We start from the raw sequence: 26,994 nt of genomic DNA on the forward strand, positions 1-26,994 counted from the left end.
GATTGCTCGGACTATTTGTGCCCCATGCTTCAATAGTCCGCTCTAAAAATCCAAGGATTCGCCTCCGAGACTATCTCGATTCCTTTCATGATTGGCTCGCACTGTTAGGAATTGGACCGATCTTTGGTTGTCAAGACTCTTTATTCGTGCGAAGGCTGCTCCATTATCGAACACTTTGGTCTCCATCCGAGATGATGTGATATAAGGTTGCCCTAGGATGACAGGATGCGATGCCGATTCTTGTACGAAGAAGTGTTGATCCATCTCCACATCCCCGATCGTGACTTTGACATTGGGACAAGCTCCGTACAAGTCCTCCGTAGACTTTGTTGCCGCGCGAATCTTCCATCCGTGGTTTGTATTGATTGGCCATCTTCCCTTTTTGTAGAAGTCGGTTGACATGAGGTTGATCTCCGAGCCGTGGTCGATCAAGGCTACGACGGTCTCTTTCTTCTCCCCGATCTTCACCGGCGTCTCCGTTGTCGCTCGTGCCCAATGAGGTTGAGTGTAGTGGCTGTCCACCATATCTTCATCGATTTCGTCTCTTGCCATCGTTATGGCATTCGTTTTTGCTTTCTGCGGCTTCTCTTCTTCCTCGTCCGATTGTTGTCTCTTTCTCTTTACAAGGTCCACGATCGTGTCATGGAACTCCTTCTTCGTAATGCCAAGCAATTCCCTCAAGGACAAAGTTACATGGCTATCAAGAACTCGTTCTTCGAGAATCTTCTTTAGGTCCGTTGTCTGCTCTATGTCCGACCTTAGCTTATAGGTAGGTATGGTCCTTGTCCTCCGAGCGGGGTCTTCAACACCAACCTTCACAGGCCGAACCGTTTCTTCAACTCGTATGTTCGGCTCCCCTTTTCGGCTTGATTCTCGTTCCTCCGTTTGTAAAGGTCGACTCGTCTCCGCATCGTCCTTCTTTTTCGCGTTCCTTGTTTCATGTCTTTTTGATGGGCCTTGCTCTTCTATTCTCTTTCTCTTTTCTTCGACGAACACCTCGTGGTTGTCGCACATCACCTCTACGAGTATGGTGTTGTCGTCCACCGGATCCGACCACCCGGTTATGCTTTGCACGCTTCGGTCCGCAAGCTCTACCTCGTTCGATGTGACTTTTCCCTTCTTCTCATATTCGAGAACGGAAGTCCAAAACTTTGCTCCCGCTCTAGCAGCTTCAGTCTTGTCTTTCCCGACTCTTATTCCGGCCGACGCAGCATAGTGCATCGCATCCACATGAGTCGCATCGGCATCCTCCATAGATCTCTTCATTCCTCCTCTTCCGAAATTCACCCGTAGGGGTCTTCTAGTCTCGCTTGAGCAGATCATGTTGTCCTCTATGTATACGATATTTTGTCGAATCGCCTCTCAAAGGCTCGCACAATCCCTTCTCATGTGGTCCATGCTATCGCACCACACGCATCTAAAGGGTTCTTTTCCTTTAGGGCCCCGACGATTCATGTTGGCTAGCGTGACCTTCTCGAACTTCTTCGCTAGCTCTTCAATAATGTCATCATCAATCTTCTTTTCTTCCACGTTACTTTGTCTCAGCAGCTCAGCTACTTTCGGTGGTCTTGCTTTCTCCGTAGTAGTCGGTCCCGTCAAGTCGGTGTCATCAACCCATTGGCGACGCTTGTCGAGCCTATTGCATGCCCGCTTCACCGCGATCCAGTCCGCTACGAGCCCATTTGCTTGGGTATCATCTTCGAGAAGAGTCCCCAACTCCCGTCTATCCTTTATGTCCACGGCCTTCAAGAAGTACAAAGTCTTGTCCTCTTCAAGCAATACTTGGTTCGTATTGGGGAGACGACTAAACATTTGGTCGAATTCGTCGTACACCCTCGAGACGCTCATCTTCTTATTCTTCTTCTCTATCCACTTCATCAGGGCATGTCGAGTCATCCTCGTTGAGTCTTCAGTCACGAACTCCGCTAGTATCGTTTTCTCGAATTCGGACCATGTTGTCTTTCCTTCTTGAAGCTCGATGACGCGTCTTTGGATGTTGTTGGCGACAACTCTCTTGAAGCTTGCGATTTGACGTGCCTCGGACACGTCCCTTTGATTCATCTCCCTCTTATATGCATCAAGGAACTTCGTAACGTTCCTTCCATCGAATTGGCCCTCGAGCTCTACGACACGATCGACAGCCTTCTCCACGCTCGCGTCGTTGTCCCGAGATCTCATCATTTGCTCGACGATTAGCATCATCCTTTCGAGCTCTCCTGCTTGGTTGCTTGAGGACGCCATCTCCAACTATTAATCTCGACTTGATCCTTCCTACCGCCTCTTTCACGCCGGGTTCACCACTTGATTATGTCGTGAAGATCCGTCACTACGAGCGGATCGTGAGGCGGAACCGCCAGGGTTCTGGACCGGAAGGATTTAGAGTCGATACAAGCTTTGGCGAGAAAGTACTTAAGATAGATTGGGAAAGAGAGAAGATGAGATTACACGATTGATTTGATAACGAAATTCTTCTTCTTAATTTTCAAAAAAAAAACCATGTTTTTCTCCTCCCCCTTCCCTCTTTTATAGATGCTCTCATGCATATGATGCATGTGAGGGTACAAGACATGCATAAATTGCATGTTTGCCATTTGGCGCTTAAGTATTACATGTGGTGCATGCTAACCATGTCACTCATTTTAGCACTCATGGATGAGAATTTACATGTAAAAGTACAATGATAGAAATATAATTTCAACTAAATACCATGGTTTAATGGTAAGCCATTTGACTCCTAACTTGGAGGTGCAAGGTTCGAATCAACACTTGCCCTCCTTGTATATGTAAGTATGTATATATATTTATATATTTATTTTATCTAGTCGCCGGTTCGCCGGATGCCGGATGCCGATGCCGCCGCCGGATACCGGTGCTGCCGTCGGATGCCAACGCCGCCACCGGATGCCAACGCCGGATACCGGTGCCGCCGCCGACGCCGGATCACCGGCTCCATCGCCGGTCCGGTTTTGGTTGGCCAAAACCCTTTTCGAGTAGCTAGCCACCTCCACTCTAAGTTAAAGTTACCTTGAAGTCTCTATGCTCCACACATAGACACAAAGATAATATCTTTTGCTCCACCTTATATATGATGAGAGCCGTATTTGTCGTGCCTATGTGGGATATCTCACAATTTTCTCTTTTCTTTTCACAAACTTTATACCCTCATATCTTGACATTTAGTTATCCATTTCTCGTGTAATAAAGTGCATTCGAAACCTCCATCATTTTGTACTTAGATATTAAAAATGTTTTCTTCACAATTATTGTATTATGTGATTCATACTCGATTTCGTACGTTTTATGGGATTTTCACACTATTGCAGAAAATCTTCACGACAGCGGACTCCGGAACGCGAATCGAAGCGGATTTCGGATACCGTCTGAAACCGACCCGACTTGAGCTTGAGGGGGCATGTTGAGAATCAAGCTCAACTTGGTCTAGTGTGTGAACTCACCTTGAGAGTGAATAGACACTCCAACGATCAAGAGTCACCATTATGTCACCTCTTTGTATTCTAGCATTTAGTATGAGTCATAGAATCATATTCTATGACACATAACTTATGAGCTTTCACATTCCCCATGCTCCATGAGTCTTGTAGTTAATGAAGAGAGAGGGTGACTATATAAAGCACCCTCCTCCCACCTTGTATGTTGTTAAGTCTTTCTCCTTTGTTAATATACTTTTACCTTGCGTATTCTCTGTGTCTTACTCCTTGTCTCTCTCACTCTCTCTCTCTCTCATACACACACATAACTCACATCTCTTCCGCTTCACAAGAATCATATCCGATTCTTTACAAAGACACCTCCACATGTATCTCTAAATAAACCTACACAAGTGCCAATCAACAATATGCAATCATTCCTTCCCTTGCAGAATAAATATAATGCCCTCCAAATGGGAGAGGAAAGTTCACAAGAGCTGAATAATGGGGGTCACTCATCATTCCACCCTCCTCAAAAACTCAAGTCAGATTCTTTGACACAGAAGATAGTTCAAAATTCTATTCAATTTGATACATCCTTTCCAAAGTTGGTGGTAGGACAACCACCAATAAAAATTGTTGAGAATCAACAAATTTTGGTCATGTCTACTAATTCGGATTTATCCAATAGGCTTAAAGGAAAAGTTGCCTCTAATCAACAAGTGTATTCGAATCAGTCTAAAGGACAACCAGGGGATATGGAAATGAACCAAGAGCACATTCATGTTGGATTTCAATTTACAGTTACATAGGACCCTTTGACAATCCAAAATTCTGAAAAGTTGGTCAAGGAACATAGGATGCATAAGTATGCAAGGAAGGATTTTCTCTTGAAAAGACAAATGCGAGCTCAGGAGGGTGCCAAGAAAGGACGTCAGGATGCTCTTCTTGAGAAAAGGACATCTCTAAACCCTATGTAATATGGATGCCCCACATTTTCTTTCCTGGAATGTGCAAGGTCTGGGTGGTCAGGCTTTTCGCAAATTTAAAGGACTCATACGTTCAGATTTAGGTACTTCTAATATTGGCACTATTGATATCCTCTTTTTGCAATAGCATCACATGTACAGGGATAGGATTCACCTGTGCAGGCTCCATTTTACCAGGATGGTGGACTCATTTTTGGGTTTCTTCCTTTGGTCCAAATGGACGTCAGACCAGATTATGTATAGCTCTTAAACAACACTTGCAGTCTATTATCTTGTCAACAGGTATTGTTATGAATAAACGGGCACAATTTCTTATCATATACATAGGGTCTCACAAGGTTGGCCTAATGAAGATCTATGCCCCTAACTCCGCATCAGCGAGGGCGGGTTTTTGGCCGTCTCTTGTGGAATATGCGGGGTTAGCAGATTTTTTGTTAGTGGGAGGCGATTTTAATATGATCGACTTTGCTTCCGATAGAATAGGATGTACAACTACTACAATTTCAAGTTGGGAAGCTACGTGTTGGGACTCCTTTTGTTTTGCTTTTGGTCTACTTGATTTATGGAAGGTGCAATATTTCTCACATATACAAGGGTCCCTATAGTTTTCTACATCAGATGGGAGTGTGGTTAATGCTACTTTGTCTCGGCTAGATAGATTTTATGCTAGCAGTTTCTTTTGGGATGCGGGCGAATCCCTTGGTGTTACGGGCATGACCATATAATATCCCGTGGTGAGAATTTGTTGGGATTTCGGTCCCTCCGGATGGGATGTCCGGAGATGAATGACGGCAAGCCCGGTTCCGATTACGGAACCGGATGATGAATAGTACCCGGCATGAAGCCGGATGAAGAGACCCCGGTTACGGAGCCGGATGACGAAGACCCGGTTACGGAGCCGGATGACGAAGACCCGGCTACGGAGCCGGATGATGAAGACCCCGGCTACGGAGCCGGATGATGAGTGTACCCGGGGAGAGATCCGGATGCGGGGACATATTTGTGAATATGTTTGCCAAGAGCCCTTGAGGCTATATTTGTAAATAGCCCGAAAGTCATATGTGTATAAATATGACTTAGGGCAAACAGTTTCTTGTTGTTGCTCATTTTATGTTCTAGCCGAGAGAGCGGAGTGAGAGCAGCCGAGAGAGAGAGACGAAGAGGTCGTTGCCTCTGTGTATTACCGCCGCCTGTGGCGAAGACAGTGAGCTCAAGGTTGTTGCCTTGTAGCTTCACCATTGTACATCTCTGTGTATAGTGTGAGTTGGAGTTTGAGGACTCACGTGGTTTTTCCCATTTAGGGTTTTCCACGTAAAACATACTGTGTACTCTTCTCTCTATTGTTTTGGAGCATTTCGTATTTCCTGTTTTCTGTGACTTGATCCTATTTCTCGGTTGTGGCCGAGCGCGGTGTTCAACAAAGTGGTATCAGAGCGACGGCAGTGCAGAAAATGGAAGGCGGCAGCAGCGGGCAGCCGGGGATGATGGTGCTGAATGCGCAGAACTACGCCGACTGGAAGATCAAGATGGAGGATCTTCTGATTGTTCGGGACCTGTACGAACCGATTGACAGGTCGGAAATACCGAAGGGGGTACTTGAGACGGAATGGAGGCTTCTGAACCGGAAAGCCGTTGCAACCATTCGGCAATACGTCGACGTGAGCGTTCTACAACATGTGGCGAACGACACCAACGCATACGATATGTGGCGGAAGCTGTCGGGCCTCTACGAGAGGAAGAATGCGTTGAACCGGACCTCCCTGATGAGGAAGATAGTGAACCTCAAGTACCGGGACGGCGAGAGTATGGTGGAACACGTAAGCACGTTCATGGGATTCGTGAACCAGCTTGCGGCGATCAAGTTCCCGCTGGAGGATGCAATGCAAGCCATCATTCTGATGTGTACATTGCCGGAAAGCTGGGAGAACTTGGTGGTGACTCTCAGCACCTCCTGCACCGAAGATAACTTGTCTCTACAAACGGTAAAGACAAGTATTTTGAACGAAGAAGCGCGTCGGAGAGATAAAGAACCGGCCTCCGACTCGAAGGCGCTGCTTACCGAATCGGAACGGGGAAGACAATGGAACCGGAGTCCGCAAAGACGGGAGAAGTCGGGGACCCGGTCGCAGTCAAGAGGAAGGCCCACATGCTTCCACTGTGGGAAGCCGGGGCACTTCCGGAAGAATTGTCGACATTACCGAAAAGACAACGGAGCCGACGACACCGATTCGAAGAAGTCACCGGAGCGAAACGGTGCATACCGGGGAGCCACGGACCGGAGAGGTCCGGATCGGCGAGGGCAGGACCGGAAAGGAACGACGGCACTCGCGGCAAGTGAAGAAGAGATAATGCTCATTACCGAAGAGAGGGAGCTGAACCTTGCCGGAGAAGAGATGACCTGGGTGGTCGATTCCGGAGCGTCGTTCCACCTGACCCCGGAGAAGAAATACTTCTCATCCTACACAGCCGGTGAGCACGGCTGTGTCCGGATGGGAAATGAAGGTACGTGCCGGATTGCCGGCATAGGAGACGTGTGGCTGATGACATCAACCGGATGCAAAATGCTGCTGAAGGATGTTCGACACGTTCCGGAGGTTCGATTGAACCTGATCTCGGCCGGGAGGCTAGACGATGAAGGCTACACGGGTAGCATCCGGAACGGTGTCATGAAGTTCAGCAAGGGGAGCCTGATAGTGGCTCGGGCCCGGAAAGTCAACACACTGTACCTGATGAATTCCCGGCTATGTCCGGAGGAGCTGAACGTGGCAGCCGACACTGCCGGTGAGCTGTGGCACAAGAGACTGTGCCACATGAGTGAGAAGGGGATGAAGAGGCTTGCAGATGACAACCTCATTCCAGTGAAGCATGTGCACCTGGAGAAGTGCACCAATTGCCTGGCCGGTAAGCAGAACCGAACCTCCTTCCACTCAAGGCCACCGACGAGACGTAGCGCACCATTGGAGTTGGTGCACACTGACGTGTGTCAAGTGGAAACGAAGTCACATGGCGGAGCCCAGTACTTCGTGACATTCATTGATGACCACAGCCGGAAGCTGTGGACGGCACCGTTGAAGACAAAGGACCAAGTATTGTCCGTCTTCAAAGAACTCCACGCGAGAGTGGAAAGAGAATCCGGCAAGGAGCTGAAAGCGATACGAGCGGATAACGGAGGGGAATACCGGGGGCAGTTCCAGGAGTACTGTCGCTCGAAGGGAATCCGGCTCGAGTTTACAGTGCCGAAGACGCCGGAACTGAACGGGCTGGCCGAGAGGATGAACCGGACCATAATGGAGAGGGTCCGGAGTATGCTGGCGCATGCGAAATTACCCAAGGGGTTTTGGGCTGAGGCAATGTCGACGGCGACATACGTGATTAACAGATCACCCTCAGTACCTTTGGACGGAGACACGCCGCAGAGAGTGTGGACCGGTAGGGAAGTGTCCTACCGGCATCTGAAGGTGTTCGGGTGTCTCGCATACGTGCATGTGGCAAAGGACCGGAGAGGAAAGCTAGATCCAAAGACCCGGCCATGCATATTCCTCGGTTACGGCGATGACGAGTTCGGCTACCGAGTATGGGACCCGGTCGACAAGAAGATATTCAGGAGTCGAGATATCATCTTCATGGAGGACAAGACACTCGCCGACTGGGAGTCGGAGAAGAAGATAAAGAGCTCCAAGTCGACCGGTGAGAATCAACTCTACGAGGAGCAGTCCCGACCGGCAAGGGACCGGTTAGCACTCGAGGATCCGGCCGAAGACGGTGAAGAAACAGAACCGGCCAAAGAAGATGAAAATGATACCGGAACCGGCCCCGATCCCGAAATGGATTCGGATGAAGAAGAATCGGAAGAACCGGTTACCGAAGCTCCGGAACGGAGATATCCTCTAAGAGAGAGAAGGGCCCCCCGGAGATTTCCGGAACCAGAGCACGTGCTGCTAACCGACGAGGGGGAGCCGGAGAGCTTTGAAGAAGCAAAGCATGACACCCAGAGCCGCAGGTGGTTGAGTGCCATGCAGGACGAGATGGATTCCCTGCATGAGAACCACACATATGAACTTGTGGAGTTGCCGAAAGGAAAGCGGGCACTCCGTAACAAGTGGGTGTTCAAGATGAAACCGGGAGATGCCGAAAACCCCCCGAGATACAAAGCCAGGATCGTGGTGAAGGGGTTCCAGCAGAAGAAGGGCGTCGACTTCGACGAGATATTTGCCCCGGTAGTGAAGATGACCTCCATCCGGACGGTGCTGAGCATAGCGGCAAGCATGGACCTCGAGGTAGAACAGATGGACGTGAAGACGGCATTCCTTCACGGTGACCTCGAAGAAGAGATATACATGCAGCAACCGGAAGGATTCGAGAAGAAAGGGAAGGAGCACCTGGTATGCCGGTTGAAGAAGAGCCTTTACGGTCTGAAGCAGGCTCCCCGGCAATGGTACCGAAAGTTTGACTCCTTCATGACCGATGAAGGGTACCACAAAACGCAGTCCGACCACTGCGTGTTTGTGAAGAAGTTCGACGGAGGAGACTCTCTAATACTCCTCCTGTACGTGGACGACATGTTGATCGTCGGACGGGACCAGGTCAAGATACGGATGCTGAAGAAGGCTCTTCACCGAACCTTCTCAATGAAAGACCTGGGTCCGGCGAGGCAAATACTAGGGATGCACATCATCCGGGACCGGAAGAAGAAGCAGTTGTGGTTGTCACAGGAGAAGTACGTGACAAAGGTGCTTCAACGGTTCAACATGTCGGAAGCAAGACCGGTCGGATCAACCCTCCCGACAAACTGCAAGTTATCCGGCAAGCAAAGTCCCAAGACAAAGGCTGAGAAGGAGGACATGATGAAAGTTCCATATGCCTCTGCCATCGGAAGCTTGATGTACGCAATGGTGTGTACAAGACCGGACATAGGATATGCAGTCGGAGTGGTGAGCCGGTACATGAGTAACCCCGGCAAGGAGCACTGGAACGCGGTCAAATGGACACTCCGATACCTGAAGGGCACGGCAAACGTGTGCCTCCGATTCGGCTCCGGTAAGCCCGAACTCGATGGATTTACCGATTCGGATATGTCGGCTGATGCAGATACCAGCCGGTCCACATCAGGGTATGTGATGACGTATGCAGGGGGAGCTGTTTCGTGGCAGTCGAGGCTGCAGAAGACGGTTGCGTTGTCAACCACGGAGGCGGAGTACATGGTGGCTGTTGAAGCCGGCAAGGAAATAATATGGATGAAGGACTTCATTAGAGAGCTCGGTATCCGGCAGGAGGAGTACCGACTCTACTGCGACAGTCAGAGTGCCATCCACCTTGCGAAGAACGCGGCCTATCACTCCCGGACGAAGCACATCCAGCGAAGATATCACTGGATCCGGGAAAGGATAGAAGACCAGGAGTTCGTGTTGACGAAGATCCACACGGACGAGAACGGGTCAGATATGCTGACCAAAGTGCTCACACCCGACAAGCTAGAAGCATGCTGGAAGAGGATCGGATTGGAGAGACATCCCATGCCGAAGTGAAGGGGGAGTTTGTTGGGATTTCGGTCCCTCCGGATGGGATGTCCGGAGATGAATGACAGCAAGCCCGGTTCCGATTACGGAACCGGATGATGAATAGTACCCGGCATGAAGCCGGATGAAGAGACCCCGGTTACGGAGCCGGATGACGAAGACCCGGTTACGGAGCCGGATGACGAAGACCCGGCTACGGAGCCGGATGATGAAGACCCCGGCTACGGAGCCGGATGATGAGTGTACCCGGGGAGAGATCCGGATGCGGGGACATATTTGTGAATATGTTTGCCAAGAGCCCTTGAGGCTATATTTGTAAATAGCCCGAAAGTCATATGTGTATAAATATGACTTAGGGCAAACAGTTTCTTGTTGTTGCTCATTTTATGTTCTAGCCGAGAGAGCGGAGTGAGAGCAGCCGAGAGAGAGAGACGAAGAGGTCGTTGCCTCTGTGTATTACCGCCGCCTGTGGCGAAGACAGTGAGCTCAAGGTTGTTGCCTTGTAGCTTCACCATTGTACATCTCTGTGTATAGTGTGAGTTGGAGTTTGAGGACTCACGTGGTTTTTCCCATTTAGGGTTTTCCACGTAAAACATACTGTGTACTCTTCTCTCTATTGTTTTGGAGCATTTCGTATTTCCTGTTTTCTGTGACTTGATCCTATTTCTCGGTTGTGGCCGAGCGCGGTGTTCAACAGAATTTACCGTAGTATTGTATACAAATGGATAAGTGTGAGGGTTAAATGAGAGTGTAAAGAAGGGGAGGATTACTATTAATCCTCGGGATTGAGACAACCCATTAGGCCAAGTGTGAACTTGTCTGGGGGCCTTGGGTATTGCTATAAATATGAGGCCTAGCTACCCTCACTTCATGATCTTTTGACTACATCGAGACTCGGTTCTTGTGGTGGGTCAACTCTTGTAGCGAGCGCGCCAGCACCAAGTACAACTCAACGCCATTCTTACTTGTTTTGCTGACAATAGGTCAACTAACAAATTGAGCCACAATGTAACCTTGATAAGGAAACAAAACTTTGATCAAGAGAAAGACGTCGCCTAGGGGAAAGGCGCGAGCTTGGTGTAACACAACTAGAAGCGACAAAGTCTTTGTGACCCCATATCTCCCTTAATGCACAACAATTATAAACTAGGAATAAAATATCATATGACAAACTCGTGAATAGTTGAGAAACCGATTATCCTAGGCATTGGGACAAGCCCACAAGGACCTAATGACACATAGAAACATGTGGTGATTGGGACCCTTAGGTTTTGGGGTATATAAAGGGGACTAGTGGTTGGTGTCGTTAAGCACCCTTAATCCACTATTCGCCTTAATCCCTCTTTTTTCTCGTCATTAGTATAGTCCATGAAAACAAAGTGTGCCCGTGTTGTGTACTCTCAAACAATCAAGAAAAACACCTCCATATATAGGTCGACAAAAATATGTTAAAGGAATGCTTGAAAACTTACAACCTTGAGATTTCTTAACATACACGTGGCATTATTTTTTTGTTTCATCTCGTATTGCCATTATTATGGCAATGTCATATTAGCATCGATCAAATATGGCAATTATGTCTAGAAAGTAAGATAAGGAGTATATGGGAAAATAATCTAGCTGGTTGTGGTGCTTTGGATAATCTTCAAGGAAAGATTATTGAAACTTCAAAGTATTTGCATGAAGAGACTAAAAATAGATTGGAGAGATCTAAGGAAAGAGAGGTGAGACTAAGAAGATCGATAGCGGGTGCCCAAAGAATGCTCCAGAAAAATCCCAAGTGTCTTTGGTCAAGATCAGGTTTGGAGGCTGCCAAAGAAACACTACAGCGGTTGATTGCGTCAAGAAATAAGATGGTATTCAGGAGTTCAGCAGCTTGGTGGAGCAGGAATGGGGACAAGGTGAACCAACAATTTTTTAAGTTTAAAAAACCGAGCACAATTGGTAACTTCATTCCTAAACTGATCAAGGAGGATGGTTCACTGTCAGAAGATGTATCGGAGATCATGGAGGCAGTCACATCTCACTATAATGGGCTACTATCAAATAATTATAGTCTCCCAGACCAGCCCTCACTGGCAGAATTTGTATTGGAGGGAATGCAACCAAGAATTTCAGAGGTTGCACAAGTTAAGTTGTCAGGGCCACTCTTGGAAGAGGAGGTGTCAGATGCTCTGGCAAGTATATGTAGAACGTCTTGTCCAGGAGATGATGGATTATCAAAAGATTTTTATGAAAAATTTTGGGAAATAATTAAGGTTGACCTGGTTGCTGGACTAAATGAGGCATGGGATGATGGGTACCTCCCTAAACATTTTAAAGAGGGACTAATATTTCTAATTCCTAAGGTAAAGGGTATAGTATCAGATGTGAGGCAATGGAGACCGATTACGTTGCTCAACACAATCTATAAGATTTTTGCTAATATGCTAGCCAAGAGGGTCAAACCCCACTTACATGCGCTAATTAATGTTGGACAAACAGGATTCATGGAAAATAGATGTATAATTGATAATGTGTTGACCTTTTGGGAAGCGATTGCTCTGGCGAAGAAAACCAATCAACATATTGCATGCCTCATGCTTGACTTTGAGAAGGCATATGATAGAGTACAATGGCCTTTTTTAGACAAAGTCATGGAGCGGTTGGGACTACCCTCAAAATGGAGAGCAGCTACGTTGGCGCTTTACAAAGGAAGCTTGAGTAGGGTGTTGGTACTAGGGCAACGGGGCCCATCAATTCCACTATGCAAGTCTGTCAGACAGGGGTGCCCATTGGCCCCCTACCTTTATTTATTTATCTCAGAGGCATTCTCTTTCTTTTTAAATAGACCGGATGTAGGAATTCGGGGTTTGGTTGTCCCACATGCTTGTAAGGACTTGTTGGACTCCATGTATGCAGATGACACCATGCTCTATCTGCAAGGCAATGATGCTAATTTACAGCAGGCTGAAAATCGAATTGAGTTGTTCTGTAAAGCATCAGGTGGGAAAATTAATTGGAACAAAAGTAGAGGGTTTTGGGTAAGTCCAAACTCTTGGCCGAATTGGCAACCTAATGCTGATTTTCAATGGGTTCCTAATGGAAGGGCTGTTAAGTATTTGGGCTTTTTGGTGGGAATAGAGATTCAAAAAAATCAGCAACTTGAGCAAGTGAAAGACAAAATCAGAAAAAAGCTTCGGTTATGGGCATCAGTAAAGCTTTCCCTTGCAGGTAGAGTGGTTGTGGTAAACCATATTTTGTTGGCCACCATGTGGCACTCGTTGGCATGCTGGATGTTAGATAAAGAGTGCATAAAAAATATTAAGGCAATGGTGAGAGGGTTCCTTTGGTCGGGTAGAGACCATGAGACTGCTTCAGCTAAAGTGGCCTGGAGTTGTTTGATCAAGGCAAAAAGTCAAGGTGGACTTGGGATGGTGGATCCAGTTCACCAAAGTAAGGCTTTACTTGGTAAGCTCTTGGTGCGAAGTCTCCAACCTGGACCAGAATTGTGGAAATTGCTTCTTAGAGACAGAGCTGAACTCTGGAGTCCGAGGAATGGCGGCCCTTGGAAGGCAAAGATGTGGTGGTTGTTCAGTCGAGGCCTAACGTTAAAAGAACCTACTAGCATGGAGGATAGGGTGGCCCGCACCATAATGAGGGCCTGGTCAAGTTTAAGAGAGAGGTCGGTCTTAATGCAGCCAAAAACAATGGAGGAACAACTCCGTCAACCTCTGTTTTGGAACCCCAGGATTCGAAGTGATGATGGTATGATGCTTGGTTAGAAAAAATACTTGCCATGGGGAAAAATGGTAGGGTACAATGTTAGTTCAGTAAGAGACTGGGAGGAGTTCAAAAGGAGAAGAAGGGAGGGTCTGGTTGGAAGTCCTAGATTTACCGGCAGGCTGGAAAAGGTTACCCACTTGATAGATAAGGTTGTTGATGGTCTAGCTAGGCTGAATGAAGAAGAGGGGGTCTGGTTTGGGTGGTTTATAGGTGAGGGCGATGCACAAATTATCCGAGGCATGTGCCCATATAATGAGTATCGTTTGTGGGGCAACCTAAGTGCTTTGGCAGACAATGGCCAGTGGTTGGCAGTGCGAGTGGCAATGTTGGAAGGTAAGAAGTGGCAAGTAAACCCGGACCCAGGGAAGCTGGAATTTGATCGTAAACTCTGGATAGTTGACAACAAGCCCATATGTGATCTGGATTGGGATCCACTAGAGGTGTGGTGGCAGAAACCGGGAACGGACAAACTTGAACGGTTTTTCGAGTACACTACCAAGCTAGGAAGGCAAATCATTGGCTCTAAATTGATGGGTGCTGGCCTAACTAGCAATAGTTGGAAGGATAAAGGCATTTCTGATGACTGGTTGAAGTCGTTTTGGAGGAGGCTATGGGCGCTCGATATGCCAGAAAAAATAAAGCTTTGGTTGTGGCTTCTTAGTCACAAAGCGGTGCCGGTGGGGGAGTGGCTTAGGTGTCGTGGTGGTGAGGCTGGATGCAAAAGTTGTGGACGCCCTTTGGAATCAATTCCTCATTGTTTTTGGAATTGCAGCGAGGCTATTAACATTTGGGTAGAAGTCTCAGGATAGTGGCAGCATGCGGAGTGAATGGGAGAGTTGTATGGGGGTCCATACAAGGGCTGAAGTTAACAGGGGAAGGTTGGGCTGAACAGTTAAACCCCCACGGACATGGTTTTATAGTGCAGGATGGCAAGGTGTTTCAACGGGCTGGAGTTCGACATGGCACTAACTCAGAATTTTTTGAAGAGATATGGATGATGGTGTCTTGTTTATCGGTCTGGCACATTTGGACCAACCGTTGTAAATTTGTTTTTCAACAACAAAAGATCCCTAACGGTGAGGTATTATTAAATATCTGGTTTGAGTTGGTATCTTGGCTGTGGGGACGATACGACTCAATTAAGGGGGAATCTGATGCAGCTGAAAGATCTCGATCAAAGTTCTTGCTGAAATGGGGTAATTCTCCTATGGTGGGCAGATCATCATCAGGGCCTCAATGGAACTACCAAGCACCCCGATGGCTGTTTCCGGTTTCCAACAGCGTCTAGGTGTTGTAAATCTGTATAGATATGGTACAAATTATTAGGTTATTGGAGTTGTTTGGATACGTTTGTTGAAAATGAGGTGGGGACTATGTCCACTTTGGTGGGAAGGCCAGAGTGAGGGCTGGTGAGAGGAACTTTGGGTGTTCTATGATGTAATTTTGTTTGCTAACTAATGCGTAGTAGTGTTTTTTTGGGGAAAAAAAAAAAACAACAAGAGAAGAATGGTGGTTAAGCTTAAAGAATAGACATATACTTTGTTCGCACTCATTTTTTATGATTATGAATGGTAGTGCTCTACAATATATCATTGACCCATCTATATTTTTATTTGTTAATAAATATTAATCCTTCATGCTCGTCATTTATTTATTTACTCCCTTATTAATTGGGATGCTAGCAAAAATCATAAATATTATTTAATTTTTAAATTGTTAATCAATGCATCTATCTATGATCACCATAGATAACTCGTTATTCAGGTGAATGGTAAGGTATTAGTTTCAAATTTCTCACATGTACTCATATTGGTGCATGAGGATCATGTTCATAACTTGATATATTATGATGAATTTCTAACAACTTAACCTAACATAACTTTAACACCCAATTCTCAAGGGATGATTGTTTATACATATATATTCAACATATAGAAAGATAACTCACATGAAATTTGCGCTTTTTATGTGAATAGTTTAAGTTGCACATATGACATACACAATGTCTTTTATTTAACGTTTTAATTACACTTCATAGTTTTCATTTGATTGAATGAAGCCTTAGCATTTAGTTGGTATATGGTTAACACTCGAATATCAACTTGATTATTTTCTAATTTAATAATGAGGGATGTAAAACTTAAGGGTTAGAATGCATTAGAATTAGTGATGAAAAGTAACCACATTATTCTCTTTTGTACTCTACAACATTTTCCTCGCTACGTTCAAACATTGTTAAGTTCAGCAATTCTAATAGAGGGACATTCATTCTAAGGGTAATGGCATGTTACAACTGGCCATGTAGACTAATATTTTTCTTTAAAGCAATAGGGTGTTTTTCCACGTATGGAATTTCAACTTTCAAGGTTCACAATATTTGTTGAACGCCAAAAGTGGTAAGATTGCTTTTCCCTATTCACTAAGTGTTCTTGGTTGAATAATTCCCTATCCTAAATTGATGAGTTCAAACTGCAGGAGTAGTGACATGTTAAAATTAAGTCTCGCATTTAAAACTTTTGGTAGCTCTTGCTTGAAGGCACATTTCCTTACTTGGAAGCTTAACTTTCAAGTTTCAAATTCTTGGTCAAACTCAAGCATTGAGATTATCTTTCACTTCTCTCAATCAAATTGCGTGTTATTCATCAATAAATTGTTTGCAAATTTGTATAATCATTTAAGCTTTTCTTTATGGACCTTTGTGAATGTATAATAATGGCTTGATTCATATCATTGAAATCTAACATAGCACTACAATTAAGAATTGTATCTCATATTTGATGAATGTTCATTTTGTAATCTAATAAAACATATTGCATTGCATATTACTTTGTATGCCGATGAGAGAACATTGTGTGCATGTTACGTGATACGAAATATGCTAATGTTTTTTATGTGTCAATATATGAAAAAAAAAATAGAATGCTCTGCAATGAACATCCCGTGAATCGTGTTTTAGGTACAATAATTTTAAACCATCAATGTGGGAGAAATATTTTTCAATCTCTTGCACGAAATTGTAATGGTAATATTTGGCATAGCAAACTAATTTCTAATGTTCACCAAATAAGGATTTGTCATGTGTCTTAAAAGAGAAATTATGCTTCAAAAGGAAAATAAATCTTCACATATGTTCATGTGAGTTTGATTCAACCTTTTCCACTTCCTTGTTGAAATTGAAATTTAACTAGAGTTGATAGGATTTGAGGGATTTTTTAGGATGTAGTTGTAAAGACCCTTAAGAGCTTGATGTGATAGATGACTTACAAGTACTTCATGATGGATGTTTCCTATTTTACTTCGAAACATGATTTTATTTATGTGTTGTGGTACCTCAACCATATCAGCTTTGGGAACAACTTTGGACAATAACATGTTATTAAAATCGAACATGGTTATATGGTCCTATTGCATCTCCGTGGTATATTGACACATATGCACCATTTATCATTTAGATTGTGTATAATTGTTTACGTTATAAGATGTCTTTATGCCCCATTTCCAACCGTAGGAATGTCGAATTGTATTGTGATATGTTGTTCGAATATTCAAATACAACATTATGATTAATGAATAAATAGTTTCCACGTGTTTCAAACGGTAGGCTTTGCATGTCTTCTTCTTGCTCTTTTTCTTTTTCATTACATTTTTATAAAGTTCACATAACTCTTGTACCACCTTCCTCCTTTCTCTCCATGAAATATTGCGACAATGACAAGGATGTTGTGTCAATTCGACAATTATAATAATGGTGGATCCTAATCCAAACCTTCCTACTATACCATTATAAGCAATAATGTTATCTTGAATGTTTCGTTACTCTTACTTAACATTGTTTGAACTACATACAATTAGAAATAAGAAAAACCATTGTTTGAACTACAAACACCTTTTGTGATGAGCAGATATTAGTGTGTGAAGTATTTGTTGGTGACAAAACTTTAAAAGACTAAAGACGTGGAACAAAACTTATCAACAATTAAAATATTGGAATTGAAGAATTGGAGTTATATTTCTACGGATGTAAATTCTTTCTTGCCAACTTGTATATTGTAGGTAACGATATTATAGTCTCCAAAACCAATGTATTTATTGATTGTTCCAAAACTATCTACCTATCTATTTATCTATACATGTATATATATTATAGATGTGTATATGTATATATATTCAATTGCACTCTTCCATGATGCAATGAAGATGCTTCCCTATTTTGAGCAAAAAATCGAAGTATATACAATACAAAATGTGTGTAAACAAATGAGCGTAACTTTTTAACCTACTTTTACGTGGACATGAATGAATGATCAAGCTCTTTGTGACAATATGTATAATGCAATAAAACACTTCCTCGTGAGCTTTGATGAAAGTGGATTGTCTTATGTTGTTTCTTGCTTTTTGTACATGTAATGGCAAGCATAATGTGTATTTTACAATATTAGAAGCATTAATTGTCATCTTGAGATTGTGAGACATCATTGGAAGGATATTTTTCATACCCATAGTTGAAGCACCCAAGCAATTTATCAATGGAAACTCGTGACTTCTTTTTTAACCAAAAAAACTCCTTCCATTAGTTATAAAAGTTTACAAGTGAGATTATTATGTACAAATCCCTATAGGGGCGCGATAGTTCCATCTTATGTGGATGCCCACTGACTCAAGAAAGGGTGAGGACGACCATTGTTGGATGAAGGCTATTCGTTGTCTCTTCAACTCCATTGGAGCTGCCCTTGAGGCCATCATATTGGCTCTTTAGAGTGGCTACAATTTCACTCCATATCTATTGCAGTAACATTGTTGGATGCGCGGTTTGGTTGGAAAAGACCCGTCTACACCGTTGTTGGAAACTCGTGACTTTTATTTACTCGATTTATGTTTATTGAATATGTTATAAAGAGATCAAAGGTTATCCAATGTCCATGTATGTATCGCAAGGTCCCGATTCTAGAGAAACATTGAACATTCAATCTCACATGGTGATATGTTGCAACTTTAGCTTTCCCCTTTTTGACGTCAAAATAATAAAGGGGAATGATTCATGTCCATCTACGAAGGGAATATGTTATATAGAATGATATGTTAAAATACATATGATCCTCATACATATATTCTCATTATCGTAAAATAGTACAAGTGAAAAGAAGGTGTATTGTTTCTCAAACCTTAGATGGAAAAAAAGTTTGGACATAACCTTGAAATAAAACTTTATTCGTCTATAAAACCCCCAATTTCTTGAACACCACTAATTGGCAAAAACAACAATTGGATGTTGACAACTAATATTTTAGAGGAGAGATGGCAATACATGCACTCGAGAATGTTCAAAACTTGAATAATGATTTAAAATGTGCACGTCATGTAATACGGGTACGACGACAACTATGATTTTCATAAATCTAATGTCATTTGGTACGATCTCATTTCTATCCATGTCTATTTATTGTATCTATGACTATACAATAGAATTCGGCAACACATCTCCGTGTCTTATCTTATTTTTATGGGTTGCACATTATAAAACATATATAAGTAATATATTTGATGTCAACCATTTATAACAACAAAACAAGAACGAGATAATGGACAAGAATGTGATCATTTAAATTTGAAGTCCAAATATTTTTCAAGTTTGGTGCAATTGTTGCTAATAAAGGCCTTACGCCAACATAGCTAGTGACACTAGGTGAATAAACAAATAGTATAGCATGGATTTCTTAAATAAATTAATATAAAAGAAATGAGAAGCAATATGTTATGAGCCCTTGGACAGTTTGAAAAGCGAGGAATAGATTTGCATATGAAAACCTCTCTCTATATATGTATACAAACACAAATGCACAAACACACAAATAAGAACTTGTGACTATAGCATACTTATTCACATAGTCATCTATCAAATAATCATCTATATAAAGTGGGCATTTCTTTATGTCAATCACCTAAAGGTAGGAATCGACAACGGTTCGGCTCAAGCCTAAACCAAACCGTTAAACTATTTTAAATGGGTCGGCGGTTTGATTTGGTTTAGGATTGAGCTTCCTTAACCGGTTTGAGCTCAGTTTGGGATGGCTCAAGCCGAACTGAACCGAATTGGGCCAAACTGGTTTAGGAACAGGTTCGGTTCAAGTTTGGGAACTCCCAAACCGGTTAAGTCGAAACCGAATCGTTGTTGATTCTTACCTGAAGGACTTATTACATGCGTTGTCTCCACTATAATTAGTGGACACACAATCATCTATGCACAAAGCTTTCGTGTATAACCGATAATAACATCGATGCATCGATCCTTGGGGGATTTTTTTTGGGGGTTGTTATGCATGTTCCTTTGTGAATAAGGATTTGCTTAAACCATGAGAATAACGTTGTAAAGATATTATGACAAAATTGCAACACAAACTTTAAAGGTGGATACTTATATTGTGTATTGCGATATATTCAAATTATGCATATTTCCAAATGCTCGATTTTATGACTCTCTCATAATAATCCTAGTACATTGTACAAATTCTCTTACCAACCATCTAATACATAGACATCCCCCCATGTCATACTTGTTTATATATTTGTATAATGACTTGGCCACATTCCTACAATGCAACACTGACTATAATAATGATTCACGACCATCCAACATATAGCCAGCCCCCAAAAGCCCAAACTCTATATGTGCAAGGGAGGTGTTGCATTTGCAACATGCAAAGTAATTGTCTAGTGAGACTTCAAATGAATTATAAATGGTAGTAGGGATGAGTAGAAATAATGGTGGAGCAATCAGAGGAAGCATATCGTCCCATATATTCTATTATTGTGCGAATTGTTATTTGGAGAGTGAAAATGTTGATTCATCTCTCTAACTAAGATTGATTACGAGACCCATTCAAGGATATAATATGAAGCCCATGTATGAAAAGTGCTTCAAAGATATGAAGGAATCCATGTTACGATATATTCATCTAGGTCTTTGATGTCCTCTTATGGGTGAAGATGGTGTGTAGGACCTCAAGGGCTTATAATTTTTGTCCCTTTTTTTATGGAAGCTTTTATTTTTAACATGGTCATTGCATGACTTGCACTTCACAATACCAATAGGTAAATCACTGCGGTGCATCAAACTGTATGAATGTTCTTAGAGTTTTTTTATTGTTAAAAATAATTGAACATGTTGCCGATTGATAATATTGTTTTGCCACTTTAGAGCATGTTCTGTCATGGAAATAGGAAGCCATTGGAGCAAAGAATGTGTTTTTGTGATGTTAATAGACAAGAAGGTCACGTCTGCAAAAACACCGAAGGGATTGGAAACAATACGATGCCGCCATTGCTAGTTGTTGTTCAAACAAATGGATTCAGGTTTTAAAAGCTACAAAGGCATAGAGTTGAGCACGACAACCAACAATGAATGGCCCTATAAAGAAAGGGTGGGTAGATAAGCATATGGTTTGTTGGCATTGTGGATACCACCCGAAACCTCGAGGTGAGAGAGGGAGAGAGAGCTTTTAGTTGGTAAGGTTGTACATTGGAGACCTAAAGAGACATGCCTACATTCGATAGTGGCACCGGGTAAATTAAGAGGATATGTATGGAGTAGTTAATAAAGAGGGTGAGAAATTGGGTCTCAAATCCAAGAAATAGAACTTAGTAGTAGGGTAAAGGAGAGAGAGAGTGTGTGTTTTGTTGTTTTTAAGCACGTGACAAAAACGGTGCGCGAAAGGTGTGCATGGGAGAGGGAGAGAGAGAGGAAGAGACTAAATATAAGTTTCCTTTTTTTCCTTTTTTTTGGGGGCGGGGGGTGGTATTATTGGGCGGACAGGTGTGAACGCATATTTGTGCCCTCTCCAAAAAAGAAGAAGTTTGAGTTGACAGGCTGGCATGGCGGTGTGGCTGGTGGGACCCGCAGGCGTCCGCCCCGGCCCCCCCCCCCAAAAAAAAAAGAAAAGAAAAAGAAAGAGAGAGGAAAAGCATGATATAATACATATGTAATAATAATTAATAATAAGGTTTTTTTTTTCCAAAAAAAAAAAGAAAGTTTTAAAGTAAAATCAAGAAGAAGATGAAGAAGAAGAAGAGAGAAGAAAACGGAAGGCCTTCCCCTTCCAAAGAAATAAATGGATGGGATGATGGGACTACTACTACTACTACTACTACTACTTCCTTCTTTTTTACTGTACATTGGATAAGGCCGACGGACGAAATCGGTTGCTGTCCCTGTCAGCAGCCCAAATACGAATACGAATACGTATGTATAAGCATACGCATACGAATACGAATACATACCAATACTAATTCAAATCCTCTCTCTAACACCCCCCCCCCCCTCCTCCCTCTGTCTGATTCATCTGCTTCGAGACCCCCCCCCCCCCCCCCCCCCCTTCATCTCTCTCTCTCTCTCTCTCTCTCTCTCTCTCTCTCTCTCTTGAAACCATCGCCCAATACACTCTGTCCCTCTCTACTCTTTCTTTCTCTTCTCTCTTCAGATCCACTCTGAATCCTCCTCTTCTCCTTCTTGCAGGCTCTCCCTCTCTCTCTCTCTCTCTTCCCACCAGAGGCCAGAACCACCATCAAAACCCTAGCAGAGAATCGACCCCCCCCAAAGCAAGAAGCCATGGCTTCTAGGTCATACTCAAATCTAGTAGATCTAACAGGAAAAGGAGCGAAGGCAGAGGACCCCCTCCTCCTCCCTTCTTCACACACCAAACGTTTGTCAAAGCCCACCCCTTCCTCTTCAACCGACGTTTCTCTTTCAAACCACCTCTCCTCAGATTTGCTACCTTCTTCTTCTTCCTCATCCTCTCTCACCCTAGCTCAGCAGGATCGAATCATAATAGTTGCCCATTTCCTGCCCCTCCAAGCTCTAAGGAACTCTGATGGCTATGGCGGAGGATGGACTTTCACTTGGGACACCGACTCTCTCCTTCTGCAGCTTAAAGACGGCCTTCCTCAACACATGGAAGTAGTATATGTGGGTTGCCTCAACGTTCATATAGAACATTCCGAGCAAGAAGAAGTTTACTCAACCTTGCTTGAGAATTTCAGGTGTGTCCCTGCCTTTTTACCACACGACCTAAGAGATAAATTCTACTTAGGCTTCTGTAAACAACAGTTATGGCCCCTGTTTCATTATATGCTTCCTCTTGTTCCTGGCCACGGTGGTCGGTTTGACCGATCTCTGTGGAAAGCTTATGTCACAGTCAACAGATTATTTGCTGAAAAAATCATGGAAGTTATTAGCCCAGATGAAGATTTTGTATGGGTTCATGACTATCACCTAATGGTCTTGCCCACTTTCTTGAGAAATAAATTCAATAAGATAAAGCTTGGATTCTTTCTCCATAGTCCATTTCCTTCTTCGGAGGTTTTTCGAACACTTCCAGTTAGAGAAGAAATTCTACGAGGTCTTTTGAATTCAGATCTTATTGGGTTCCATACCTTTGACTATGCAAGACACTTCTTGTCTTGTTGTAGTCGTATGTTGGGATTGGAATATGAATCAAAGAGAGGTTATATAAGCTTAGATTACTATGGTAGAACAGTTGGTATTAAGATCATGCCCGTAGGTATTCATATGGGTCAATTGGAAGATGGGCTTAAGCTTTCAGATACAGTTGAAAGGATAAAGCAACTCAGGGCAGAGTTTGAAGGCAAGATTGTGTTATTGGGCGTAGATGATATGGACATTTTCAAAGGGATAAGCCTCAAGTTTCTAGCTATGGAAGAGTTATTGAGGCAGAACCCTAAATGGGTAGGGAAAGTTGTTCTCGTTCAGATTGCTAATCCGGCGAGAGGAAGAGGAAAAGATGTACAAGAGCTTCAGTTAGAGGCTGAGTCAGCAGTCTCAAGGATCAATGAAACATATGGGTTTGATGGATATTCTCCGGTTATCCTTATTGAGGAGAGAGCAATACCTTTGTCTGAAAGAATTGCATACTATCACATTGCAGAATGTTGTATTGTCACAGCAGTTAGAGATGGGATGAATCTCATTCCTTACGAGTATATTGTGTGCAGACAAAGTACTCCGGACCTCGACGCCATGCCAGGGTTATCTAATGCTGATTCAAAGAAGAGTATGTTGATAGTTTCAGAATTCATTGGTTGCTCTCCATCTCTCAGTGGGGCAGTAAGGGTGAATCCATGGAACATTGAAGCTGTTGCTGAGGCTATGAATTCAGCTATAATCATGCCCGAACCAGAAAAACAAATGAGACATGAAAAACATTATAAATATGTTAGTACTCACGATGTTGCGTATTGGGCCCAAAGTTGCGTTGGAGATTTAGAAAGAGCTTGTAAGGATCATTCGCGATGGCTATGCTATGGGTTAGGATTTGGTCTTAATTTCAGAGTAGTTGCGCTTGATCCTTACTTCCAGAAATTGCTGCTTGATGAGCATATTGTCTCATCATATAAGAATGCAGAGAGCCGAGCTATCTTTTTAGATTATGATGGAACCATGGTACCTCAAGGGTCTATTAACAAGGCTCCTAATCAGGATGTTCTTGCAGTATTAGACGTGTTGTGTCGGGACCCGTGCAATATGGTCTTCATAGTAAGTGGAAGAGGTTGTCATCCTCTCAGCGAATGGTTTTCATCTTGTGAGAATCTTGGTATTGCAGCGGAGCATGGTTTCTTTTACAGGTATTTGTTTATTTCACAGAGTTGAATAAAATATGATCACTAATACGTGGAATTGTAATTTATTTCATATGAAATATATTTTGATATTTGTATGCAGGTGGAAGAAGGATGCCCCTTGGGAGACACCTCTGCCTATAATAGATTTTAGCTGGAAAGAAGTAGTTTCTCCTGTCTTGAAGCTATACACTGAGAGTACTGATGGGTCTTACATAGAAGCAAAAGAAAGTGCATTGGTATGGCACTATCAAGATGCGGATCCAGATTTTGGCTCTTGGCAAGCCAAGGAATTGTTAGATCACTTAGAAAGTGTTCTTGCAAATGAGCCTGTTTCAGTTAAGTCAGGACAACAGATCATTGAAGTTAAACCTCAGGTTGGTCTTCATTGAATGTTACCAATGCATTAACATTTTTAGCTTTTTGAATGTTACATCCGCTTTTCAAATTGTAAATACTTGTGGTGTTGGTTGGTAGTGATTGACAAACGCTCTAATATTGTCACAGGGAATTAGCAAAGGAGTGGTTGTAGAGCAAATACTGTCTACACTAGCGAGTCGTGGCACGCCACCCAATTTCGTGTTATGTGTTGGTGATGATAGGTCGGATGAGGACATGTTTGAAAGCATAGAGGCAGCTATGTCTTCACCTCCTCATGTACCGTCAGCAGAGGTGTTTTTGTGCACTGTTGGGAGAAAACCAAGTAAAGCGAAATACTTTCTTGACGATACATCAGAGGTCTTAAGGCTATTAGTGGGAATTGCTACTGCATCTGATCCTATAAAAGGCAACTCTACTGGCAGCTTGCACATTGAAGACGTATATTGAAAAATCAATGCTGGTCATATAGATATATTGACAAAAAGCTGGACCTAATTGGCAATATACACAAATTTAGAGTTTGGGAGTTTCTCACTACTTCTTATAGTGAAAGAGGTTAAAGTTATCAGATATGAGATAGAACAGTTTAATGGCTCCTTGAATGATGGTGGGAGTCTTGATTCCACACCCTCCAAAAGTATGTGTGAAGTCCTTTCTTCAAGATTCTACTCTACATTCTCATGTGTACAATGTGAAGTTCGGAGGGAGCTGATAGGATGATGCATACAATGTTTAATGGCTTTGTTCATATCAGGTTTGCTCAATTTTGGATTGTGAGCTATTTTCCCGTGTGTATAGGTCGGTTCATCTTACAATATATATAGCAAATACTCGGCGGAAATGTTTGTGGCTTTGGGCAAGTATATATGTATATATATCTTGTCTTTAGCTCTGAGTTTTTTTTTTCTTTTATTAATGGGATAAGACTTACCCGACTTGTTCAGAACAACATTATTCTTTTAACCCTCGGAGTGGGGCCACATGATATTGTAAGAAGTTTTTTAGAACAAATTTTGAATACATACTTACGTTTGTCGGAGTCAAAAGTGTGATTTCATCCATATTTGTCTAGTTAATTAATGCATATGTATATATATTGATGTGAGGAGTAATTGAATGATTATAAGTGAATGAGAAAGTAGAGTACTATTGAATAGGTGGGATTTGAAATTGTGGTGTATGTTGTGGTTTTCGAGAGAGAGCGAATGTTGTGTCCCAAGCCAAGGACACCTTATTTTAATTTGGCTATCAAATTTAGGAAATTTCAGATGTGACTGCTCAGCTTTGTAGACATTGGAAATTACCCAATTTGGTCTTCATGATTCCCTGGAAGAGATATTATGATCTGTATGAAATGTAATACAGTTTTCTGGTTTACATGTTTGAAATCATGGTGATATAAATACTCTGCATCCTGTTGAAAAGATTTATTTGGATTCTTTTGGTATTTGAATTATCATGGAATTTATGAAATAGGAAAAGTCAGGATTTTGGCATTGCATGAAGTCCCAGATTCCTTGGGGATTTTTCTTCAATTAAGAGATTTAATATTTGAACTACATACAACTAAGCATTGAAGTACCTTTTTTCGAGTTTTGGTGAAGCTCGTAAGTGAAGATCAAATAGCCCAAGTGTTTGTTTAGGAGCCTAGTGAACAATAAGGAGAATAGTTCCGAGTACCCATGGCCATGCAAAGGGACCTTAAAGCTCTATGTGTTGCCTAGAAGTTGATGCATGTGGTTTCCTTTGAGAACATCCTCAATTTTCTTCTTTCCCTCAATGGAAGGAACTGAAAAAGATATTTTCAAATAGTTGGATCGGAGGAGGTGATAGACCATGCATATCAATGATACATGAAAGATCATGATTGAAATAATTGGATTGATGTACACATCAAAACATGGAGAACAAAGATATAAACACTTGATTTGACCCTTGAGGTGTACATATTTGATGGTGGTATATTAACTTATGACGTTAATGTTTAATAATAAAATATCATTTGTATGTGTTTCTTTGAGTCCTTCACATGAGGGTGTTTTCAGGTTTGACTATGGAAGTTGGTGGTGGAATTTTATGTTTAATATACTTAATTAATGCATGTACAAACATTCAACAACCTATATTTTATGTTTATGTAAAATTACATCCTCTAATAGAGTGGAAAAACACGTTGCGACTTGAAATGATATTTAGTTAGGATGCATTCAATTGTTTCCCTTAATGGACCATCTTATACAACGCCAAAATTCTAAAATGTAAAGGATATACATTGGTTATTAAATA

The 26,994-nt window shown here is 42.7% G+C and overlaps 1 protein-coding gene across 1 annotated transcript; it reads left to right on the forward strand.

Moving 5' to 3' along the window:
* The first annotated feature begins 22,268 nt into the window (after positions 1 to 22,268).
* LOC147859939 (alpha,alpha-trehalose-phosphate synthase [UDP-forming] 6-like) lies at positions 22,269 to 25,754 on the forward strand. The gene is made up of 3 exons (XM_087324343.1): positions 22,269 to 24,333; positions 24,431 to 24,704; positions 24,835 to 25,754. The coding sequence occupies exons 1-3, from the start codon at positions 22,301 to 22,303 to the stop codon at positions 25,153 to 25,155; spliced, it is 2,628 nt and encodes an 875-aa protein (XP_087180469.1). The 5' UTR covers positions 22,269 to 22,300; the 3' UTR covers positions 25,156 to 25,754.
* The last annotated feature ends 1,240 nt before the right edge of the window (positions 25,755 to 26,994 follow it).

The sequence above is a fragment of the Azolla caroliniana genome, unplaced genomic scaffold, assembly GCF_043228905.1.
Source record: "Azolla caroliniana isolate FFs.n. ecotype wild unplaced genomic scaffold, voAzoCaro1.0.p SCAF_9, whole genome shotgun sequence".
NCBI lineage: Eukaryota > Viridiplantae > Streptophyta > Polypodiopsida > Salviniales > Salviniaceae > Azolla > Azolla caroliniana.

Coding starts and splice junctions, on each gene's coding strand:
- LOC147859939 (XM_087324343.1), top strand. CDS start 22,301: ATGGCTTCTAGGTCATACTCAAATCTAGTAGATCTAACAGGAAAAGGA. Junction 24,334..24,430: donor GAGCATGGTTTCTTTTACAG/GTATTTGTTTAT, acceptor ATTTGTATGCAG/GTGGAAGAAGGATGCCCCTT. Junction 24,705..24,834: donor TCATTGAAGTTAAACCTCAG/GTTGGTCTTCAT, acceptor ATATTGTCACAG/GGAATTAGCAAAGGAGTGGT.